General features: G+C 47.5%; 1 protein-coding gene across 6 annotated transcripts in view; it reads left to right on the forward strand.

Moving 5' to 3' along the window:
• DPP6 (dipeptidyl peptidase like 6) overlaps positions 1-20041 on the forward strand; it is a 949991-nt gene that overhangs the window by 662577 nt on the left and 267373 nt on the right. For all 6 annotated transcript variants that reach the window (XM_045053301.1, XM_045053300.1, XM_045053302.1 and 3 more), the window contains exon 5: positions 9058-9132. In XM_045053301.1, the coding sequence (XP_044909236.1) occupies positions 9058-9132 (75 nt within the window). The remainder of the gene's footprint in view (positions 1-9057; positions 9133-20041) is intronic.

A 20041-nucleotide genomic window follows, 5' to 3' on the forward strand; every position in this document is an offset into this window, starting at 1 on the left:
CCGAGGCTGGAGCCACGGTCTGCGTCCACCGGGGGCGTGGGCGCGGGTCTCAGACACCCGGAGTGGGGAGCAGTCAGGGCCGTGGAGGAGAAAACCAGGGCTAACCGAGGAAGGAGGGGGACGCAGCAGGGTGCGCGCGGGGTTCATTCAACACGCAAGGCTATGTGAGTGCTCATGCGTGTTTCCTTATTTAATTGAAACCCTGTGAGCGACAGGCAGGATATTCTTCCCACTTTACCGAGGTTTATGGAGGCCAGGAGGTCTTTTTCTGAGTCATGTAGCTGGTAGCTGAGAGCCCCCAGGGCTGGTCCCGAGCTACATCATTTCTAGATGGCGTAAGGGGTCTTGGGGCCAGTGTCCCACGGCCCAGGAGGGTGCCACAGCCTCAGGTGTGGGGCTCACGCTGTGAGGCCACCGCTGCCTGTCCCCGTGGCCACTGCACATTGCCCTGAAATAAGGATCACACCTGCAAAACACTGTGTCAGGCCAGCCTGATGCAACACCTGCCGATGCAACCGTGCGGATTTACCTGTTTGCGAGGTGAGAGCTTTTCTCGGTGGTGGGTCTGCTCCGCTCCGTCCGGCTGCATTTTCAGGTTTCTTCCGGCTCTCACCACCAGTGCAGGGGCGGCACCTGCTTCGATCTGACTCCAAATTTAATGATTTTTAGGGTGCATCAAGGGCCCAGATGCAGACAGTGGCTGCCTTCCCCGGGAGGACCCCCAGGAGCACACGCGCCCTCCTTCCTCGTGCACGGGGACGGGCAGCTCACCACCGCCTGTGTGGCCAAGGCTGATGTGTGTTCCCCTCGAGGTGCACAGGGTGTCCCCATAACTTGTGTCATCTTGTCAGCATCTGCCTTTGGTTTTATTGTTACCAATCTTAATTATTTCCTTGTTTTCCTTTCTGAGGCGATTTTCACAAAACAGCCCAGGGACGTATTTATACTCCCTGCCCTCCATTTCTTTCCCATTCCTTGATGATTTGGAGCATTCCATCATCCCGTATCTTTTTCTTTCACTCACGGCCGCCTTTCCTTCTCTGCGTTTATGATCACACGGTATTTATCCGTTACATGAAAACAAGACGCCAGCCCTTGGCATAAGCGTCTCACCGGCAACACGCCGACAATTCCATACATATGGGCTCGTCATATGTGTAGATTGATGTTTTCCTAAGTCAGGATAGGGGCGCCTGGGTGGCTCCGTCAGTTGAGCATCCGACTCTTGACTTCGGCTCAGGCCATGACCTCACGATCGTGTCGTGGGATTGAGCCCCGCATCAGGCTCTGCGCTGACAGCACGGATGTCTGCGTGGGATTCTCTCTCTCCCTTTCTCTCTCTCTCTGCCCCTCCTCGGCGCTCTCAAAAATAAACAAACTTAGGGGCGCCTGGGTGGCGCAGTCGGTTAAGCGTCCGACTTCAGCCGGGTCACGATCTCGCGGTCCGTGAGTTCGAGCCCCGCGTCGGGCTCTGGGCTGATGGCTCAGAGCCTGGAGCCTGTTTCTGATTCTGTGTCTCCCTCTCTCTCTGCCCCTCCCCTGTTCATGCTCTGTCTCTCTCTGTCCCAAAAAAATAAATAAACGTTGAAAAAAAATTTTTTTAAATAAATAAAAATAAATAAATAAACTTAAAAAAAATCATAAAAATCAGGGTCATGTTATTAAAAATGACGTTACTGCGTGTGAGTAAACAGCCCCGAATAATGCAAAATGGGAACTGTGCACCAGTCTCACCAGCGGGTGTAGCTACAGACGTAACCGCAATATCGGCAAGTGGACCCACTCATGTATCCGAATCGTGATTCACTCTGAGTCGTGTACTCCTGGCAGCAGCACTTAAATATCAAGAACTCAATCAGCAAAACCCATCACAACTGCAAAATAACAGCAAAATCCTTGATGATTACATCACAGACACTGAAAGGGTGCCTGAGAAAGCTTATCAATAACTGCTAATAAAATTTCTGGGTGAGATGATAAAGGAAAACCTGCCTAAATATGACAACCACCATTTACCCTAAGCCAACTAGCAGCGAAAACCAATCTCAATGGCAGGCAGTAGAACTATGTCCATGGCAGTCGGGCCAGAGTACTCGCCATCACTGTTCCTATTTAATGTGCTCTTGGAGATAGCAGGAAATGCCGTATACAAGCAGAGTAAGTGATGGGGAACTAGAAAACGAAAGAAAAATGTCTTTCTTTTCGGGTAACACAATTCCATCCCTAGAACATCTAAAAGACGTTAGTTTCCCTAAGCTGTAATTAATGAGGAAAAATTTTCATCTGGCTGAATACAGAAAATATGTGAATAAATCCGTGGCGCTCTCTTCACAGACTTCAGTACGTAGCATATTCCATTCACTATATGAACAAAAACAAAAGTTCTCTCATAAATCTAAGAACAGCATAAGACTTAACGCAGACTACAAAGTCTTATTGAAGATTAGAATTCTACATGCAACAAAAATATCTTTCAAAGTTAAAGATAAAATAAACTGGAGACAATATCCAAGAGCATTCACTGACCACACACTAGCACTCTGAGAAAGTGAAAGGAAGTTCTTTGGGGTAAGAAAGATTATACTGGGTGAAAGTTTGGATCTACCTAAGGGAATGAACACTGCCAGGAGAGGTAAATGTGGTCAACGTGTAGCTAAGCTTTTGGTGGGAACTTAAAGAAAATGAATTGGCTAGTCCTGAAAAAAATGCATCTGTTTTTTTATAAAAGGGTCTTTAAATGTGGTGAAGATGTCCAGTTCCTTTTAATAGAAGACTTCTAATTCTTTTCTTCTACACTCTACGTTGACTAAAAACCGCAAACATATACACGTAAAATCTTTGGAACATGTTAGAATTTTTTTGGGCAGGACACCCACAGCAGAAATCTGATACAATGCAGGGTGGAAGATTACTATAGTATAAAGGACAGGTTTCCTATATCATTATGTCCATAAGCTTCCCTTATTACTCCCAAAGGATTCAAAGGTGAGTTTTAAAAAGCAAGACCCAGCTCTAAGCCTTCTATGATATATACTTTCAGTAGAAAGACACAGGTTAAAATTAAATTAATGTAAACAGACATACCATCCAAACATTAACCAAGGGAAAGCCCGAATGGTCCTGTTAATATCAACGTAGACTACAGAAGAGTCCCTACTACTGGAAATAAAAAGAAATATTTCATAAGGATAAAGGGGTCAGTTCTTTAAGAAGGCAGAAGAATGCTGAAGGTATATGCAACTAGCAATAGAGCTATAAGATTTGAAGCCAGAATCGGTTGAACGAAAACCACAAGTGGACAAACCCACAATTGAAGTGGGAGGTTCCAACGGTCCCCTCTGAGTAGTTGATAGAACATGTAGGAAAACAGATCGGTACAGAGACCAGAGTCTTGAAAGCACGGTCAACCAACTCACCTAAGTGACATTGATGGGTCACATCCCTCACCAACAGAGAACACGTTCATTCTGAGCACACGTGGAACATTCACCAAAACTGATAAAAGTCTGGGCCATTAAACGAGTCTCAGTTTATCTCGGAGGTTGGAAATTACGCAGAGACCAGTGTCTGGCAAATACATAATTAAAGTAGGAATCAACAGCAGAAAAATATCTGGAATGTGGCCTGATGATTGAAAATTAAACAACCTGCTTTTAAGTGATGAATCGGCCAAAGAAGAAATCAGATGGGAATTAGGTAATGTGTTGAAATGAAGGGAAATTAAGACATATAAAATGAAAATTTATGGCGTGCAGGTAGGCAGCACTTAAAGGGAAATTTATTGCTTTAAGTGCTCCTATCATTAGATCTAAGCATGCACCTTAAAAAAAAAACAAAACTAGAAAAAAAAGGAATGACGTGTAAGTATGCAGAAGAAAGGCAATAAAGGGAGAAATCAACCATATGGAAAAGAAAAAAATAGCAGAAAAAAATAAACAAAACCCAAAGCTGGTTTTTGGAAAAGATTCATGAAATTGATCAAGAACAAAGATAAAGGACAAAAACCAATAATAGGAACAGAAGAAAGTCCCATCAGTACAGGCTTGGAAAGGGTAATCGAAAATATTTGTAGTAGCTATAGATCAGTAAACTTGACAATGAAATGAGAATAAACAAGTGAAATAAATAAATCCTTAAAAGATACAAATTATCACAGCTCACTAAAAGTGAAATAGGGACTCTCAATAGTCCTATATTGATGTAAAAGGAATTAATGGTCCAAAAGTTCCACATGTAGAAAATTCAAGGTGCAAATAAATGGCTTCACTGGTCAATTCTACCAAACATTTAAGGAAAACATTATACCAGTTCTGTACAAACTTACTAAACAAATAGAAGAGGAGGAAATACTTCCCAAGTCATTTATTAGGCCAGCACTTCCCTCAAGTATAAACCAAAGGAGGTTACTACCGGAAAAGAAAACCACAGACTAATGTCCCTTATGAACACAGGTGCAAAAATCCTCAACAAAATAGCAAATCATGTCTAGCAGTATATGAAAGGGTTAATACATCATGACCTATAGAGATTATCTAAGGAATGCAAGTTTGCTTCAACATTTGAACATCAAACAATGTAATTAACCATTTTGACAGACTAAAAAGAGCAAAACAGCATAATTATCTCCAAAAATGCAGAAGAAGCATTTGAGATAATTCAACACTCATTATAAAACTCAACATCCATTGTAAAAATTCTGAGCAAACTGGAAATAGACAGGAGCATCTTCAACCTGATAACAGACATCTACAAAAGCACCTGCCATTAATACACTTACTAATGAAGACTGGATGTTTCTCCCTAAGATCAGGAAAAAGACGAGGTGTCCACCCTCATTATATTTCGAGGCATTATACTGGTGGCTCTCTAGTGTGTAATTAGGCTATAAAAAGAAGCAAAATGCATCTAATTAGGAAAGGAGTGGAAAAGAAAAACTTCAGCCATAGAAAATATGATTAGATAGAAAATTCTAAAGAATGTACAAAAAAATTGCTATAACAATTAATGAAATTTAGCAAAGTCGCAGAACAAAAGGTCAAGGTACCAAAATCAATTCTATTTCCATATGTTAGCAATAAACAACTGAATATTGAGATGTGTATATTTTACATATATAAAACATCAATAATGCCAAATACTTAGGATACATCTAACAAAATACAGGCAAGAGTTGTATGCTGAAAACTACAAAGCATTGCAGAGAGAAGTTAAAGATTTCTTTCAGAAGCCCTCGTTTCGAGAAGCTTACATTCTAGGGGAGGGGACGGGCACTAAATAAGATAAATAGGTTAAATATACATTATTTTAATAGTGAGTACGCCTAGGAAAATAAGGGATGAGGGTTATGAAAAATTGGAGGCAAGCCTATTGAGATTTCTAGATCTCATGGCCACGGAAGAGAGGGAAGTCTTCACTTAGAAGGAGGCTCCTGAGAAGAAAGCTGACAGGTGACAGTCTAGAGCTTTTCAAGCAAGAGGAAGACCAGTCATGAAGACCACGAAGCCAGCGTGTGCCTGGCGTGCTCATGGAAGGTGTAGACAGCAGTGGCAGTGTGGCTGGGGTGCACAGGGTCAAGAGGCCATACTTGGAGGTGGGGACCAAGGAGTAGCCCCACCGCTCAGTGGGAGCTTTGACTTTTAGCCCACTGTGATGGAAGCCAAGGTGGTGTGGCTTCAAGCAGAGGGCAAGGTGACGATTCCTGTACTGAAAAGCTGGCCCCGGCCCCTGCCACTGGAGTAGAGCGCAGGGGACAAAGTTAGAGCCTAGGGACACCGCTGGAAGGTTACTGCCACGGCCCGAGCGGAAGACTCATGCTGAGACCAGGGTGGTGGCGGGGGGAAGGAAAGCCTGTTCTGAATAGACTCTGATGGTAGCCCAACAGTGGTTTCTGCTTGGCTAGATCTAAGATGTGTGAGACAGAGGAGAGGAGAGCCAGGAGTTTGCCCTGAGTGGCTGAAGGGGTGGGGTCGCTGGGGCTGGAGGGAGAAGGGACAGAATATGAGGGGCTGTATTGTATTCACGTTACCTTGAGTCTCCCACTTGACGTTCGAGTGGAGGGGCCAGGGAAGCAGTGGGACATACACATCTGAAGGTCAGGGTCACGTCCAATTGGGTTCACAGGGTCTTGGACATGTGACGCTTGGAATCGTCAGCAGGTACTTGGATTTCATAGCCACGAGTGTGGATGATGTCACCTAGGATGTGATTTCTGATAGGAAACCCAGTCATTTATGTTGGTTACTCCAACATTCAGAGGTCAGAGAAATGAAGGGAACCAGCGAACGTGCATGAAGAGAAGCATCGAGGAGGTACGAGAAAACCAGGTGTGCGTCCTAGAAGCCAAGCAGAGACAGGGTTTTGAGGAGGAGCAAGTGATGAGTTGTGCCAACAGGAGAATTGAGACATCTTGACGACATTAAGCAAGTTAGTCTCTGGTCACCTTGAGAAGAGAAGTGGGGATAAAAACATGGTAGGAGTGAGCTTCAGAAAAAATAGAAAACTCAGCATAACAGGTACCTTCAAGGAGACAGGGATGGACGGTTTTCTAAAGATAAAATCCGCATTGCCAGAAATATCCAGTGAGGATCAAATGTGCCCGAGGCAGGGAAATAGGAACTAAGCTCTCAGCGAGGCACCACCTGACATCCATCAGAGGGTCAAACGGAAGAATGGATAGCAGCACTTCTGCCAGAGAAGGGAGAAAGGATGCATTCGCTCATCAGTAGTGAGAGTGTTAATTCCAGAAACATTTCGAAAAGCAACTGGGCAATATCTATTTGCACTTTTTAAAAACTTGTGCATCATCAGCCCCGCCCTTAGAAATGTGTTCCATAAAAAACAAACGTGGGTGAGGATTTTTATTGCCACGTTGCATGTCGTAACCGCACTGGACACACATCCCAGCCCATCCTCGCCGCTCACAGCTTCTGTGTTTGCAGAGGCGGCCGTGTGCTAAACTGTGTCTGTAATGTCCAGATGAACACTCATGGTGCTTTTCCAGTCATTCCCAGATGTGTGCATAGTGGCCAAAAAATTGGGGTTCCAGATCTCATGCTGTGAACAGGTGTGTGTGTGTGTGTGTGTGTGTGTGTGTGTGTGTGGTCTGTGTCATGCCCTGCTTTCCATATTCTTTGTGCTTTTTCTTGGTGATTATGCTGTTTAAAATGGCCCCCAAGGATAATGCTGGAGTGCGGTAGTGTTCCGAAATGCAAGAAGGCTGTGATGTGCCATACGGAGAAGACACATTTGTGAGATGACTTGTTCAGGCTGAGTATAGTGTTGTTCACTATGAGTTCAGTGTCAGTGAGTCAACGGCATACAGTCAGTAAGATGTCTTGAAGGGCGCCTGGGTGGCTCAGCTGGTTAAGCATCTGACTTCAGCTCAGGTTGTGATCTTGTGGTTCATGAGTTCGAGCCTCGCGTTGGGCTCTGTGCTGACGGCTCGGAGCCTGGAGCCTGTTTCAGATTCTGTCTCTCTCTCTCTCTCTCTCTCTCTCTCTCTGCCCTCATACTCTCTCCGACTCATACTCTGTCTCTCTCTCACAAATAAAATAAACATTAAAAAAAAACTTAAAAAATAAGATGTCTTGAAGCAGAAACACATGTGAAACAAGGTTATGTATACATTGGTTGACCAAAGTATTGTGACCAGACCCTCACCAGAACCTAGCGCTGCGTTTCCCTTAGGAACAGTGTGCTGCAGTTTTCCCTAACCCAGAGTTCGTGGGGACTTTCTAGAACATTACTGCCATGAACACCAAGAATCTTCTGTAACCACGCTTTAGTAAGGACTGAGTAAATCAAGAGATATCCACACCATGTAGTTCTGTGCAAGCGCTGAAGGTCAGCACTTCAGGCCAAACCAATTGTTGCTCAAGAAAACCCAGGTGAGGGATGTATGGTGTGATGTCACTTTTTGTTGTGGTTACACATCTGTGTGTTTGCACGTGGCCGTATGATCGTTGGTAGGGTTGCCCGTGACAGGTGGACAGAGAGTGGGCGTGGGGTCTACACAGCAGTGTGATCACAGCGGGGAAGGTTGGGGGGGGGGAGTGGAAGGGAAATAGCATTTCTGATGATTTCATGTGTGTAAGATTGCCTGTGTACCATGAAGATATTTGAAGGAAACACCACAGCTGGTCCTCTGCACATGGACCGACTTGGGGGCCGGTGTCTATCATGGTGAAAAAGCCAGCTGCAAAACAATGTATAGAATGTAATTCTGCCTTTTAGGGACCATCTCCTTGGAGCCCCTGGGGGGCTCAGCCGGTTAAGCGTCTGACTTTGGCTCAGGTCGTGATCTCATAGTCTGTGGGTTCCATCCCACGTCGGGTTCTGTGCTGATGGCTCAGAGCCTGGAGCCTGCTTCGGATTCTGTGTCTCGCTCTCTCTCTGCCCCTCCCCCGCTCATTCTCTGTCTCTCTGTCAAAAATAAATAAACATTAAAAAAATTGGGGGACCAGTCTGCTTAAAGTCAGCTTCTAAGTTTAAAGGTACAGAGAGGACAGAGTCTTGTGGGAAGGGATGATTGGTTTTCATCTTTACTTCTATTGATTTGTTTCCATAGATAACCGTAAGTATTGCTTTGTTGAAATTTGAAAAAAAAAATGAACAAAATGTGCAAAAGTCTCAATTGCCTGAATATTATTCAGCAAAGAAAAGATATTGCCATCTTTAATAGACTTCAGCGAATTTATTGCATACAAATTATATTAGCAGGTTTTGAAAACAGAAGCAGCAAGGACAGATTCACTACAAGATTCTGAGCTATGTTACATGTCACACGTTAAAGTTCTTTGCGTTTAGGGGCACCTGGGTGGCTCAGTCAGTTAAGCAGCTGACTTCAGCTCAGGTCATGATCTCACGGTTCGCAAGTTCGAGCCCCGCGTCGGGCTCATGTGCTGGCAGCTCAGAACCCGGAGCCTGCTTCGGATTCTGTGTCTCCTTCTCTCTCTCCCTGCTCCTCCCTTGCTCACACTCCGTCTCTCTCTGTCTCAAAAATAGATAAATGTTAAAAAAAATAAAATAAAATTATTTGTGTTTTTTTTTTCCTTTTAGGAATCATTAAGAGCCATCCGATATGACATCTCTCCAGATAAGGAATATGCTCTGTTTTCATACAACGTGGAGCCAGTGAGTACCGTTCTTCTGTCTATAAAAAATCGTTTCTCCCTTCTGAGACCCTATTAAGTATTTTCCCTTGAACCTTCATTCTCCGTGGTCTTGGAATCCTGAAACAGTCGGTGGGTCCCGAATTAGTCTCCTTTTATGCCACACTGCCACCTAGGAGAGAAGAAAGGTATAAAAATCCCTTCGGCAGAAAAAAAAAAAAAAAATCACTCCTTTTAGGGGCAATTTCGTAGGATTTTCTTGAGGGACATGATTAGAAGTTGTCTTTTTATAAGGATTTATCTTACCCTTTTGTGCAGTTCTTTCTCTCGCCATTTTCTCAATCCTACCATAAATTTTATCCCGAGAACAAAAACCAACTGTCAGGTTCTCCCTAAACTCAAATGAAATGTTAATTATCTCTTAGCCATCCTAGTATTCTAGACAAGACTTGAAATATCACTTTTCATTATATAAATCCCTGTTTTTAGCACTTCATATATGAGCTTCCCGTAAAATGGCACCAGAAGTTTCTATAAAATCTCACTCTGGGCTTTAGTGGCTGCCTAAAACGAGCTCTTTCGTTTCCTTTTATTCTTTTAACATGCTCATAATTTAAAATTCATCTTGGCTCTTTAATTTTAAATGAGCTCGAAGGTGAAATTTATTTGTATCAGTGAAGCAGATGTTCAGCTTGTAAGAGATTAGCAACTTTAGACATGTGCATTTGTGGAACTTTATTCTCTGGCAAGCAAAATACAGAATTCCACTGCCTTTCCTGTTCTTCTGAGACCATTCTGTCCAGGGTTTTGTGACGCTTCTGTGAGCTCTAAGGGTACCTGGGTTTTAAGTCAAGCCTGAACACCTTCTTGGTGTGTTTGAGAGGCTCTTGTCCCGGCACGAGAAGGCTAGCTTGTTGAATGACATCCCGCTGGAGTACCTGGGGGCTTGGTTTGCATGGAGATCCAAGCCCAATCCTAGAATTTTTAGAATTTCTTTTAAAAGGTATTTGACAGCTGGATTATTTATTGGAGATTTCCATCTTTTTCCTCAAAATGTACATCTTGTGAAAACCTGTCTCCACTCTTCCACCTTCTGTCGTTTTAATGTCCATAACACAAAAGTTTTCACTGTTTCCATCCACCTCCTTTGGAACAGCTGGTCATCTTTATCTGATTGGGGGAGGTGAGGGAACTGGACGTGGTAGAAGGCATCCTTCAGCCTTGGGACTGTGCGAGTCCTATACCCACCCCTGGGCTTGCCTCTCTAAGCCTCAAGCACACGGGCGTGTTGGACGTGGATCACAGAGTGGTTCAGCTCCCTTCACGGACACTACCAAAAATGTCATCTCTACTCTTGAATAAGAGAAAAAAACTCAGCAGGTACTTGAAGGCTCTCATAGGGATGGGGTGATGCCTTGGTCGTGGGTTTGTCTGGGAGAGACACAGCCAACACCCATGTGAGAAAAGCTTAGGAAGACAGATGCTAGGTCATCTTAGTAGAGCCTCTTTTCTCAGTGGGAGGGTCTCAACACCAGGATGGGTTGCCTGGTTTCCTCATGAGCTTCCTGCTCCTAGAAGCCTTCAGCACAACACTTTGTATTTGTTCTCCCAAATCTTACAGAAGCGAGTCTCCTATCTGCTCATCCGGGGGGATGTGGGCGCATCCATGAGTCTGTTCTGTGCGTGGTAGAACTCTCCATCGGTCTTCCTTGTCTTTCCCGATGCCCCTTCTGAAAGAGTGCCATGGACTCCCATTCCAAGCGATGACTCTTTTGGTAAAGAACACTTTGCTAAATGTGAGTCTTTGCCATGTAAAAACACTGGCTGTCCACAGGAACCTTGAAGGAACCGTTTCTCACCACACAGCATCCGTTGGCCTTTGGGGTAGGACTGTGTTGGAGTAGGAAAGTGTAAGAAACTAGGAGTGGATTTAGTGAACGGTAAAACTAATTGAAGTATTGAAAACGTGTGCTCTGTAAAAATTCTGTGCAAATGGATACTTGAAACTTGAATCGAAGGAACAACCCTGCATGGTTTTCAAGTAGTGAGCAGTTACCAGACATACAACTAAGCACAGGGCCTGTTCTTCTGGAGGAAATGTTGGCCCTCTGCAGGACGACTTGGAGTTGGGTGTCAGACATAACTTCCTAACTGGATAACTTAAGATGCAGATATTTTTAGAAAAGTGGGTGGCTTACAAGAGAAGGGTCTAGATCTGTAATTCTGGAGGAAATGGCACAGGCCAGGACTTTCGACTTTGTTTTTAATGTCTGTGTCATTATCCCTGGATATTAAAAAAAAAAAATAGTTTCCATAGTCACATAAATTTAAGAACTCTAGTTAAACACAGTCAAGTAAGTTTCTTTACTGAGGATATGTTGAAGCTTTTCATATTCTCATGTGGGTTACACAGTGTTTCCCAAATTGGTATGACCATATGTGATTCCTATCTGATGGTAGGGAAACTGGAATTCTATCTTTGGATCTATGTCTATCACATCCTTATTTGTGTGTTTCAAAGGCAGCCAGGATACCTTGTTTCTAGGCACAAACTCAACTTCTCATTGAAAAGACTGTCATAAAAAATAGTTTTGTATGAACCAACTGTCCAATTACCAGGCATCTCTCGTGTAATAGCATAAATGTTTCATTTGCAATAAAATTTCAATACATTGGGTCACAGCTCCACCCAGAATATCCAAATATTGCACTTTGCATTAGGAAAACAGCAATTCTTCCAACTGCTCCTCTCTGCTGCCCCGCCCACAGTGCACTTGCAAATCTAGCAGCCCCCGGGCTCAAGTGCTTATCTGGAACAATCAGCTCTTTGGAGCCCAGCTTCCTGCCTCAAACAAGGGGTCAGTGGGCATCTAGCCATGCTCAGGTGGGGACTGGATGGGATAGCCCATGGAAAGCACCTACCTGGCAAACCTAGGTAAGTGTCCTTCTCTAGGGCTTGGACACAGGGCTCTTTCCTCAGGAAGATCCAAGCTCCTTCTAGTCTTGCAGAGACACGCCCAATGATTCTTTTATATCTTCAGTTTCATTTTGTGCACTAAGTCATGCAAAAGAGGCAAGCTACCTTATGTCATGGAGCCTGCAATACAGTCACGTAGGCACATAACCGGTGCCACTTGCGTAGAACTGCCAAGAGGAGTTTCGTGAGCGTAAAACAAAAATTTGACCCCGTTAGGTAGACCCGGAAAGGCTTCCAGAAGGAATCGGAACTTCAGCTGGACTCTGACAGAGTCCGGTGGGGAGGGTATGTGTGGTGAATAAGAGGTACAGAGAAACCCAGTGTGGCTAGAGATAAGACGGGGCTCGCCCATCAGGTTCAGGGTTACAAAGAGGGTGGCGATATCTTGGGCTGTTCATGGGCTTGCTTCTGGAACGGAGTTTCAGGCGACTCTGGGGCGTTTAACAAGAGTTTACAGTTTACAAGAAAATAGCTGGAAAGATGGGTTGGGGGGCGCCTGGGTGGCTCCGTTGGTTAGACATCTGACTTCAGGTCAGGTCATGGTCTCAAGGTTCAGGAGTTCGAGCCCCACGTTGGGCTCCGTGCTGACAGCTCGGAGCCTGGAGCCTGCTTCGGATTCTGTGTCTCCCTCTCTCTCTGCCCCTCCCCTACCCCTGCTCACACTCTGTCTCTCTCTCTCTCTCTCTCTCTCTCTCTCTCAAAAATAAACATTAAAAAATATATACGGGTGTGAATCCCATAAGCCGTGTCTGGAATGGAGAAAATTTCAAAAGTAATTAACTTGAGGGAAATACAACCGTGGGTGTAGATGACGTGACCCATGGGGACAGTTACAGGAGCTATATGGAAGTGAAGAAGGCATAAGACTGAGTCTGAGGAAGTTCAATACGTTGTAAAGGTTATAAAGGATAAATCTTCTAAGGAGTAAGAAGAGAGTCCAAACCGATGGCAGAAAAGGCCACAAAGTGTCTTATTATGTGTGTAACAGAAAAGAAACGCCCCAAAGAGGAGGAAAGCTGGCCACTGTGGACTCTGGACATCTGAACATTGTAGCACGGGGCTCCGCCCTGGCAGGTCCTCTGTCTCTCACGGTGATGTCACTCTTCCTTGTGGTGTGAGATGCCATGCCCGTGGTGCCGAAGTCCTGGTTCACTTTCTGTCCTGCACCTTTCCGCGAAGCCTCAGGGGGAATGCTCTGCCACCAGATTGGTCACCATCGTGACCAACTCGCTCTGGATGCCTTTGGACCCTCTGGGCAGCCTTGTGCATCTTGGAAGTCCGCCTGGGAGGCTCGGAGAGGACGCGTTATCTGTCAGCCCCTGTCCTCCATCCATGAAGGGTAGCCCAACCCAGTGAGCTCCCGCAACCGCACTTCTAGGTTGCGTGCCTCTGAGCACAAAGGGGCTCTCTGGCTGCGTCCGGGGCCAGGCCTGGGGGCTCTCCAAATGCACCCACTTGGGGTTGGTTGAAGCTTGCATTCAGTGGCTGGAGTGGAAGTGGTGGATAAGGGCCGGGAGAGAATGGGGCAACCAGAACAGAGAGTCCAGGAGCTTGGATACAGATAGTAAGTAAGGCAGTGTCTCGAGGACAGTAAGGGCCGAAGGAGAGACACTTTAAGTTTAATTTTATACTATTCATTGTGTGTGCCTTCCTCTCATTTACTTAGGCTCACTGCAGCGTTGTTCCATTTCCCAGTTGTTTGACGTAAACTGGTTTGTTTGCCCATTTTTACGTTGTCGGCTGCTCAAGGGAAGGTCTCTGATCTCCCGTCTACCCCCAGCCCTAGCCCAGGACCATCTTTGCACATTGGGTCCACAGGACGTCTCCACCCAGTTCGGGGGGCAGTCTCCCTCATCAGAGCAGCAAGCAGGCTGGGCCGAGAGCGACAGAAAGACAGCAGTCCCAGCCCTCAGGACCTAATGACAGCTACGCCTTCCCCATCCTGCTCTGCTTGTGAGAAACGTGTCACTGGGCTCTGCCCCCGCGTGAGTCGAGGGGATTCCACAGGGAGTGAATGTGGGGGCCGGGGGGTCGTCGGGAGCACTTCAGAGGCTGCCTGTCGTACCATGTGTAAGAAAGTGTGGTTCCTTGTATCTGGGTGGCACTTGGTGACCCCACAGTCTGCTGAAGGACGTAATACACCCGCCGGGAGAGAGTAATAATCTTTCTTCCCCCGCCTTCAGAGTTTTGAGGAGTTGGAGAGGCCCCGGGAGGGCTGGGCCGGGAGCAGGAACACCAAACGGTCATCACCCCCCCGCAAGTGACTTGCTGATGACCGAGGAGGGGGGCACACCACTTTAATTTCTCACCAGAGAAGTGGGGATACCACTGTGCGGCCGATTAGTGACCCAGAGATGTTACAGATACCAATTATGGATAGCAGCCCCCCTGTCTGGGTTACACCACAAGTAAATGAATAATATCGGAAGACGCCTAACCCAGACCTTGACATACAAGAGGATTCTGTATCGTGTAATTTCTCGTTATCATTTTATTTGTATTATATTTTCAAGTTCAGCGGCCTAAAGATACCGCCTAAATCCATGCAAGCATAGTATTACCATCATCCTCTTAGGAACCCGAGTGAAAACTTCCCCTTTTTTTAATACTACTTCCAGAATCTCAAATTTAGCACTAAAATTAGAATACAGAGAGAAATCATTAGGCCATTAAACGTGGACATATTTCTTGTGGTTTCCTGGCACATATCTTGAAGAGATTTTTAAAGTTTTGTGCTGCAGAAGGGAAGTGTACCAAGAAATATTATTATGCTCTTTTGTTCTTCTAAGGATTATATATTCTTGGTTAATGGTGGCACCATTAACTAGTTGGGGAAGTTAATCAAGTGATTTGCTATTCTGAGCCCAGATGGTGGTTCCTAGAGGCCTGGTCTTCTGTCTCCGGCTGTGTCTGGGGCCCCCGCCCGCGTCCACGACAGAGAGGTTTGGGGACCGATCTGTGAGGGCTGAGCAGCCTGGGGCATCTCCCTTCGCACGGAGGGGGCAGAAAGCGGGGTTTTTCCGGAGTCTCTAGCAATTTAAACTTCCAGACCTTCTCTCACGTCTGTTTTTCTCAGGGTGGTTGGGAAATGCTGGTGTCACGACAGGAAGCGTCATGGTCCCTGAGCTTTCTGGACCCCGTCCCTCGGCTGAGAGAGGGGTCGTGTCCACCTTCTGGGGCTCACTTCCCCGCACCTGTAGGCTGATGCTGCTCCGACCCGAGAACGGGATGTGATGCTGGGCTTTTCGCTGCAGAAATTTGAAGCGGTCTCACGTGGGGTAACTTCCTGCCCTCTTCCTGTCCTCGGAGTGAGTGCTTGTGGCCCGCCTTGCTGTCCGAGCCACGGTGAACTTACAATTCAGGTGAAGCCTGAAAAGCACTCAAACGTGGACAGGCCTGATCAAGCACATTTGGCGAGGTGACCCTGCCCTTCAGTCTTCAGCGCACCTGTCCGGCGTGGTTACCCGTCACCTCTGGGTGTGAGAGTTAACTTTTTTTTTAAAAAAAATTTTTTTTCCAACGTTTATTTATTTTTGGGACAGAGAGAGACAGAGCATGAACGGGGGAGGGGCAGAGAGAGAGGGAGACACAGAATCGGAAACAGGCTCCAGGCTCTGAGCCATCAGCCCAGAGCCCGACGCGGGGCTCGAACTCACGGACCGCGAGATCGTGACCTGGCTGAAGTCGGACGCTTAACCGACTGCGCCACCCAGGCGCCCCGAGAGTTAACTTTTAAAAACCAGCTTGAGACTCTGTAAACAGAAGGGGTTAGCTATAAATTATTGACCCCATATTCACGGGCTGACTCTATTACAAACGAATTCATGTGACTCGTATAATTCTGGGCATGGGACTTCCTGTACCGCCACCAATAATGCCGTAGTTACAACGTGGTTCTGATGTTTCCTACCATCCCTTCCTCCTGAGAACCGACGAGATCTTTGCCCAGGAGCATCCAAGGGAGACGTGTGTCTTAATTCTCGGGCTGTTGGACTAGATCTTTCCGCTTTATCTGACAGCCTTTTCTGGGCCCAGCCCCAGGAACCTGCAGAGCATTGCAGGGAGCTCTCTGTCTTCTTCTGCAGCCGGAAGGTGCTCCGCGGCAGGGGCGAGGCCGGCCTTCAGTGAATTCTCCCGGTCTTCTTCAGGGCCCAGAGGTGCCTTGTCTGATCCCCAGGCCCCCGCCCAATATTTCTCAGAAGCCCCGTGATTCAGTCTGGTGTTTCAGTTCCAACCGTCTTTCGCAGAGTTCGTGAGATACGTTGCCCACGTTGTTTTGTAAGCACCTTACAGTTGGCTGTTTACCTGTGGAAGGCCTGGTCGTCAGCCACCACGTCCTGTGTTCGATTATGGAAAGTTGTCATTCGGGGTCTGAAACACCTGTTTTTACCCAGCACACCTCAGACCCCACGCACACGGTTCCGCCAGCTCGTGAAAACCCAACGGGTCAAAGTTTTTGCAAAACTACGTAAGGGCCACGGCAGCGTGTGGCCACGGGTGTGGATTTCCCCTCCCCACGAACCTCCCGCCTGGTGTCAGGGGTAAGTGTGGATTCTTCCTTGTCTGGAAATTCGGTCGTCCGTTTTTGGTTGCTTTTGAAGTAACAGGTTCTTAGCGTCTCCTGGTTTGCTGGTTTTTGTGGTTATATCGTTTTAACACAAAACTGGTTCCAAACGTGTACACACACAGAATTTGGGTATTTTGTTTTGTTCATGTGCCTTTCTGTTCAGGTTTGGAGCTAAGTTTAAAAGCTCAGTACGAAGCCTAGGAAAAATGTGGTTCAAAGAGTGGTTCTTTTCTCATCAAAATGCAAACGTCGTCCGGGTAATTCTGTGTGTGTGTGTGTGTGTGTGTGTGTGTGTGTGTGTGTGTGTGTACACGTGCACAAGCGTGCTGCTCCAGCAACGGGGGAGAAATAGAGGCTCTAGCTTACCTGAAGTACCCTCTGTGGATCCCAGTTTAAAGACGAATGCTTCTGAGCGTGGTTTCCATAGGGTGCTTGACCCGTTTGTATCATGGAGTACTGCACCAAGAGCCTATGTCTGCGTCCCCACAGGCGAAAGAACAGTCCTCAGGAGGCCTGCATGGCGGGCGGGGCCTGAAGCTTCAGTGGCTGCGGCCAGCAGTGGCCCGGTGTGCTGTGGTTCACAGGTGCCAGGAAATCTGTCCCCTCCCAGCGCCGCAAGCTGACCGCTTCCTGAGCAGCCTCCCTGATTGGTCTCTGTGCTTCCCTTCTTGTTCCCTGTCCACACTGGTCTCTGCAGGCGGCCAGGTGCTCTTCAGCCTGAAATAAGGGCCGTCTCCTGGCACCGTGGCTCCCCCTGCAGGCTGGCGGGACACCGGCATGTGACGGAGGCCTGAGGCCTGCGTGCCCTCTCCACCTGCTCTGTCCGGCCACAGCGCCTTCTCTGTGGCTCTAACATTGCATGCCCCTGCCGACCCCAGGGCCTTTGAACTCACTCTGCTCCCTCCAGAACCTTCTGGCTTCTGGGAGAGGGCCCTTCTCGTGGTGGAGGAAGGAGGCAGGAGATGATCGAAGACCGTGTGGGCCGCTGGTGGATCGGTGGGCTCGTTGGGGTCCCATGCTTGGTACCAGCTGGGGCTGCAGATTTGGCAGGTAGCGAAGTTGGGACTTAAAGGCGTTTTTGAAGGAGTGCTTTTCTCGAGGAACCATGGACACCCGTGGGGTCATGGAGGGAAGTGAAACCAGGAGGGACCAGCAGTAGGAAAGGGGGGTCTTCCATTGAGTCAGAAGTCTGGGTAGCGGCGGCTGCGGAAGGAGCATGCTGCTGTAGGCCAGTGCACGTGAGATGCCGTGGTTAGTCCCCCGTGGCAGGAATGAGGCAGGTGGGAAGGCCGGGGAGCCGCCAGGCATCTGCGAGAGCTGCTGGGGGACGAGGTGCCGCCCGGGCTCCCCGCGGCTTGAGGGAGAGGAGGCAGGACTTACTGTCAGGCCTGGCATTGAAGAGTCCACAGCAGAGAGGGGGTGTTGAGACCCGCTGAGCACCAGGCGTCGGTGAGGACGGGGGGCAGAATGGCAGCACCTGCTGAGAGACGGGGGACAGAACGTGTCAGCTAGCCACAGGGCAGGCGTGTCAGGGGGCACCGTGCCGTGGAAGGTCCGAGGAGCCAGGGCAGCTCAGAGACCGGCTCGGACAGGGGCCTCGAGAGGAGGGTGAGCGGCGGTAACGTGATGACCGTCACTCCCGCCTGCCCCCCGCTCGTGGAGGGTCTCTGAGCGATCCAGATTAATGAGTGAGGTTTGTGTCGTCGGTAATAAAAGAGGTGAAGAAAGGGAAATGAGGTTTGCTGAGTGACACAGTGAGGTATTAAACAGAGAACACTTAATTGCTTTTATTATACACGGCCGCCATTGTAACGTAGCGAGGGGAAAAATGACTCAAATTCTTCCTGAAAGATTTGTTCCTCGGTTCCCATTTAACAGGCCATTATTGCGGGTGAGCGCGTTAGCAGCAATTACATGCAGGGACGCAAAGCTGATTGATACGGACCCAGCTACGGGGTCCCCTGAACAACAGTGACGGCTTAGAGACTTTGCCCAGAGATCATCATCTATTATCCCTACTCGGTGGCTGAAGCATTTTCCTGTTACTAAAACCTGGAAGGAATTCATCACTATTGTATGTGAGGACCGGTTCCATTTGTGGTCTTGGGTTCCAACTGCTGTTAAGGAAAACGCTTTAACGCAACGTTCCGCGAAGATGCCTTCCGGAGTATTTCCAACAAGATCACACATGTGGCCACGTTAGTTCGGCGGTAAAATTAGGCAGCCTGCGACTGGAAACAGGTCAGGACACGCTTCACCTTTTCCCACTGGCGGCCGTAGCTGTCATGTGTGTGAGAGCAGATAGACTCTTCAGAACGTAGTTTTTAAGAGTTGATTGTATCCCCGCTTCTTTCTTGGTGTTTTCCGCAGTAGGGATGCCATGCGATTTGAAAAACCCCATGACACGCTCCACGCACGACACAGCAAATGCCTTGGGACCGTGTGTTCTATTAAACAATCGGTCTTAATTTCCTAACAGTCTTTTTCCCTCTTACTGGGTTGTGCGGCTCCTGAAAGGGTGGGGGGGGGGAAGAAAAACCCCGAACATGGGAGAGGAAGTCTCCAGAGTGCTCGGTCGTGGGATAACGTGCACGTACGTCAAGGCTTGGCGGGTTTTATTGATGCATCTGCTGTGGCGGGACTTCCAGCCAAGTCAGTAACCACAGTTTTGGAGCCTGTAGAAATTAACGAGCAGAAGCGATGAGTTGTTTGAATGAGCCTTAAGTTGGGAGCTGCCCTGGGCCTCTCGGTGTCTGTCTCACCTTCTCCTGGGCGGTGGCAGCAGCGTGACCGACACCAACGAGCCCGTGTTTGCAGGATTTCCCGCGGGCGTGTTTGGGAGCCCACGGGTACGGGTGCGTGTGAAGGGGGTAGACCTTGTGTCCGCGGAAGGTGGGAAACGGAGAGGAGGAGTGTGCAGTCTCATCCTTCCAGCAGCCCTGCAATCTGTTACCTAATTAAGAAATTATAAACTGGAAAGATGCTCATCCCTTTACGTGGAAGGAGCCCAAGCCAGGCACCCTTCCATAACTGAGCGCGCCGCCTGACCGACTCATCTGGGGCTTTGAGAATTCTCAGTTTTTTTTGGCTGCCACAGCAGCTACCAGAGACGATTATCGAAAGAAGGAAAACCTTTTCGTTTTCTTAACGCTGGATTGAAGAAATAAGAACGGACAGAAATGCCCGGGTAGATCTGACGGACACTTGGCTTTGATCTCATCACTTCTTGGGTGAGGAAAGAAGAATTAGTAAAAACATCCCATAGGTTAATCTGCATAATGTCACAGTTGTCCGTTCTAACTCGGTTGCTCTGCTCCGAATGGACCAAGGGTTCGGACGCTGCCCGCGAGCACAGGGTGTTCGGAAAAGCCAGGGAAAGTGATGCTT

This window comes from Felis catus, chromosome A2 (assembly GCF_018350175.1).
Source record: "Felis catus isolate Fca126 chromosome A2, F.catus_Fca126_mat1.0, whole genome shotgun sequence".
NCBI classification, from domain to species: Eukaryota; Metazoa; Chordata; class Mammalia; order Carnivora; family Felidae; genus Felis; species Felis catus.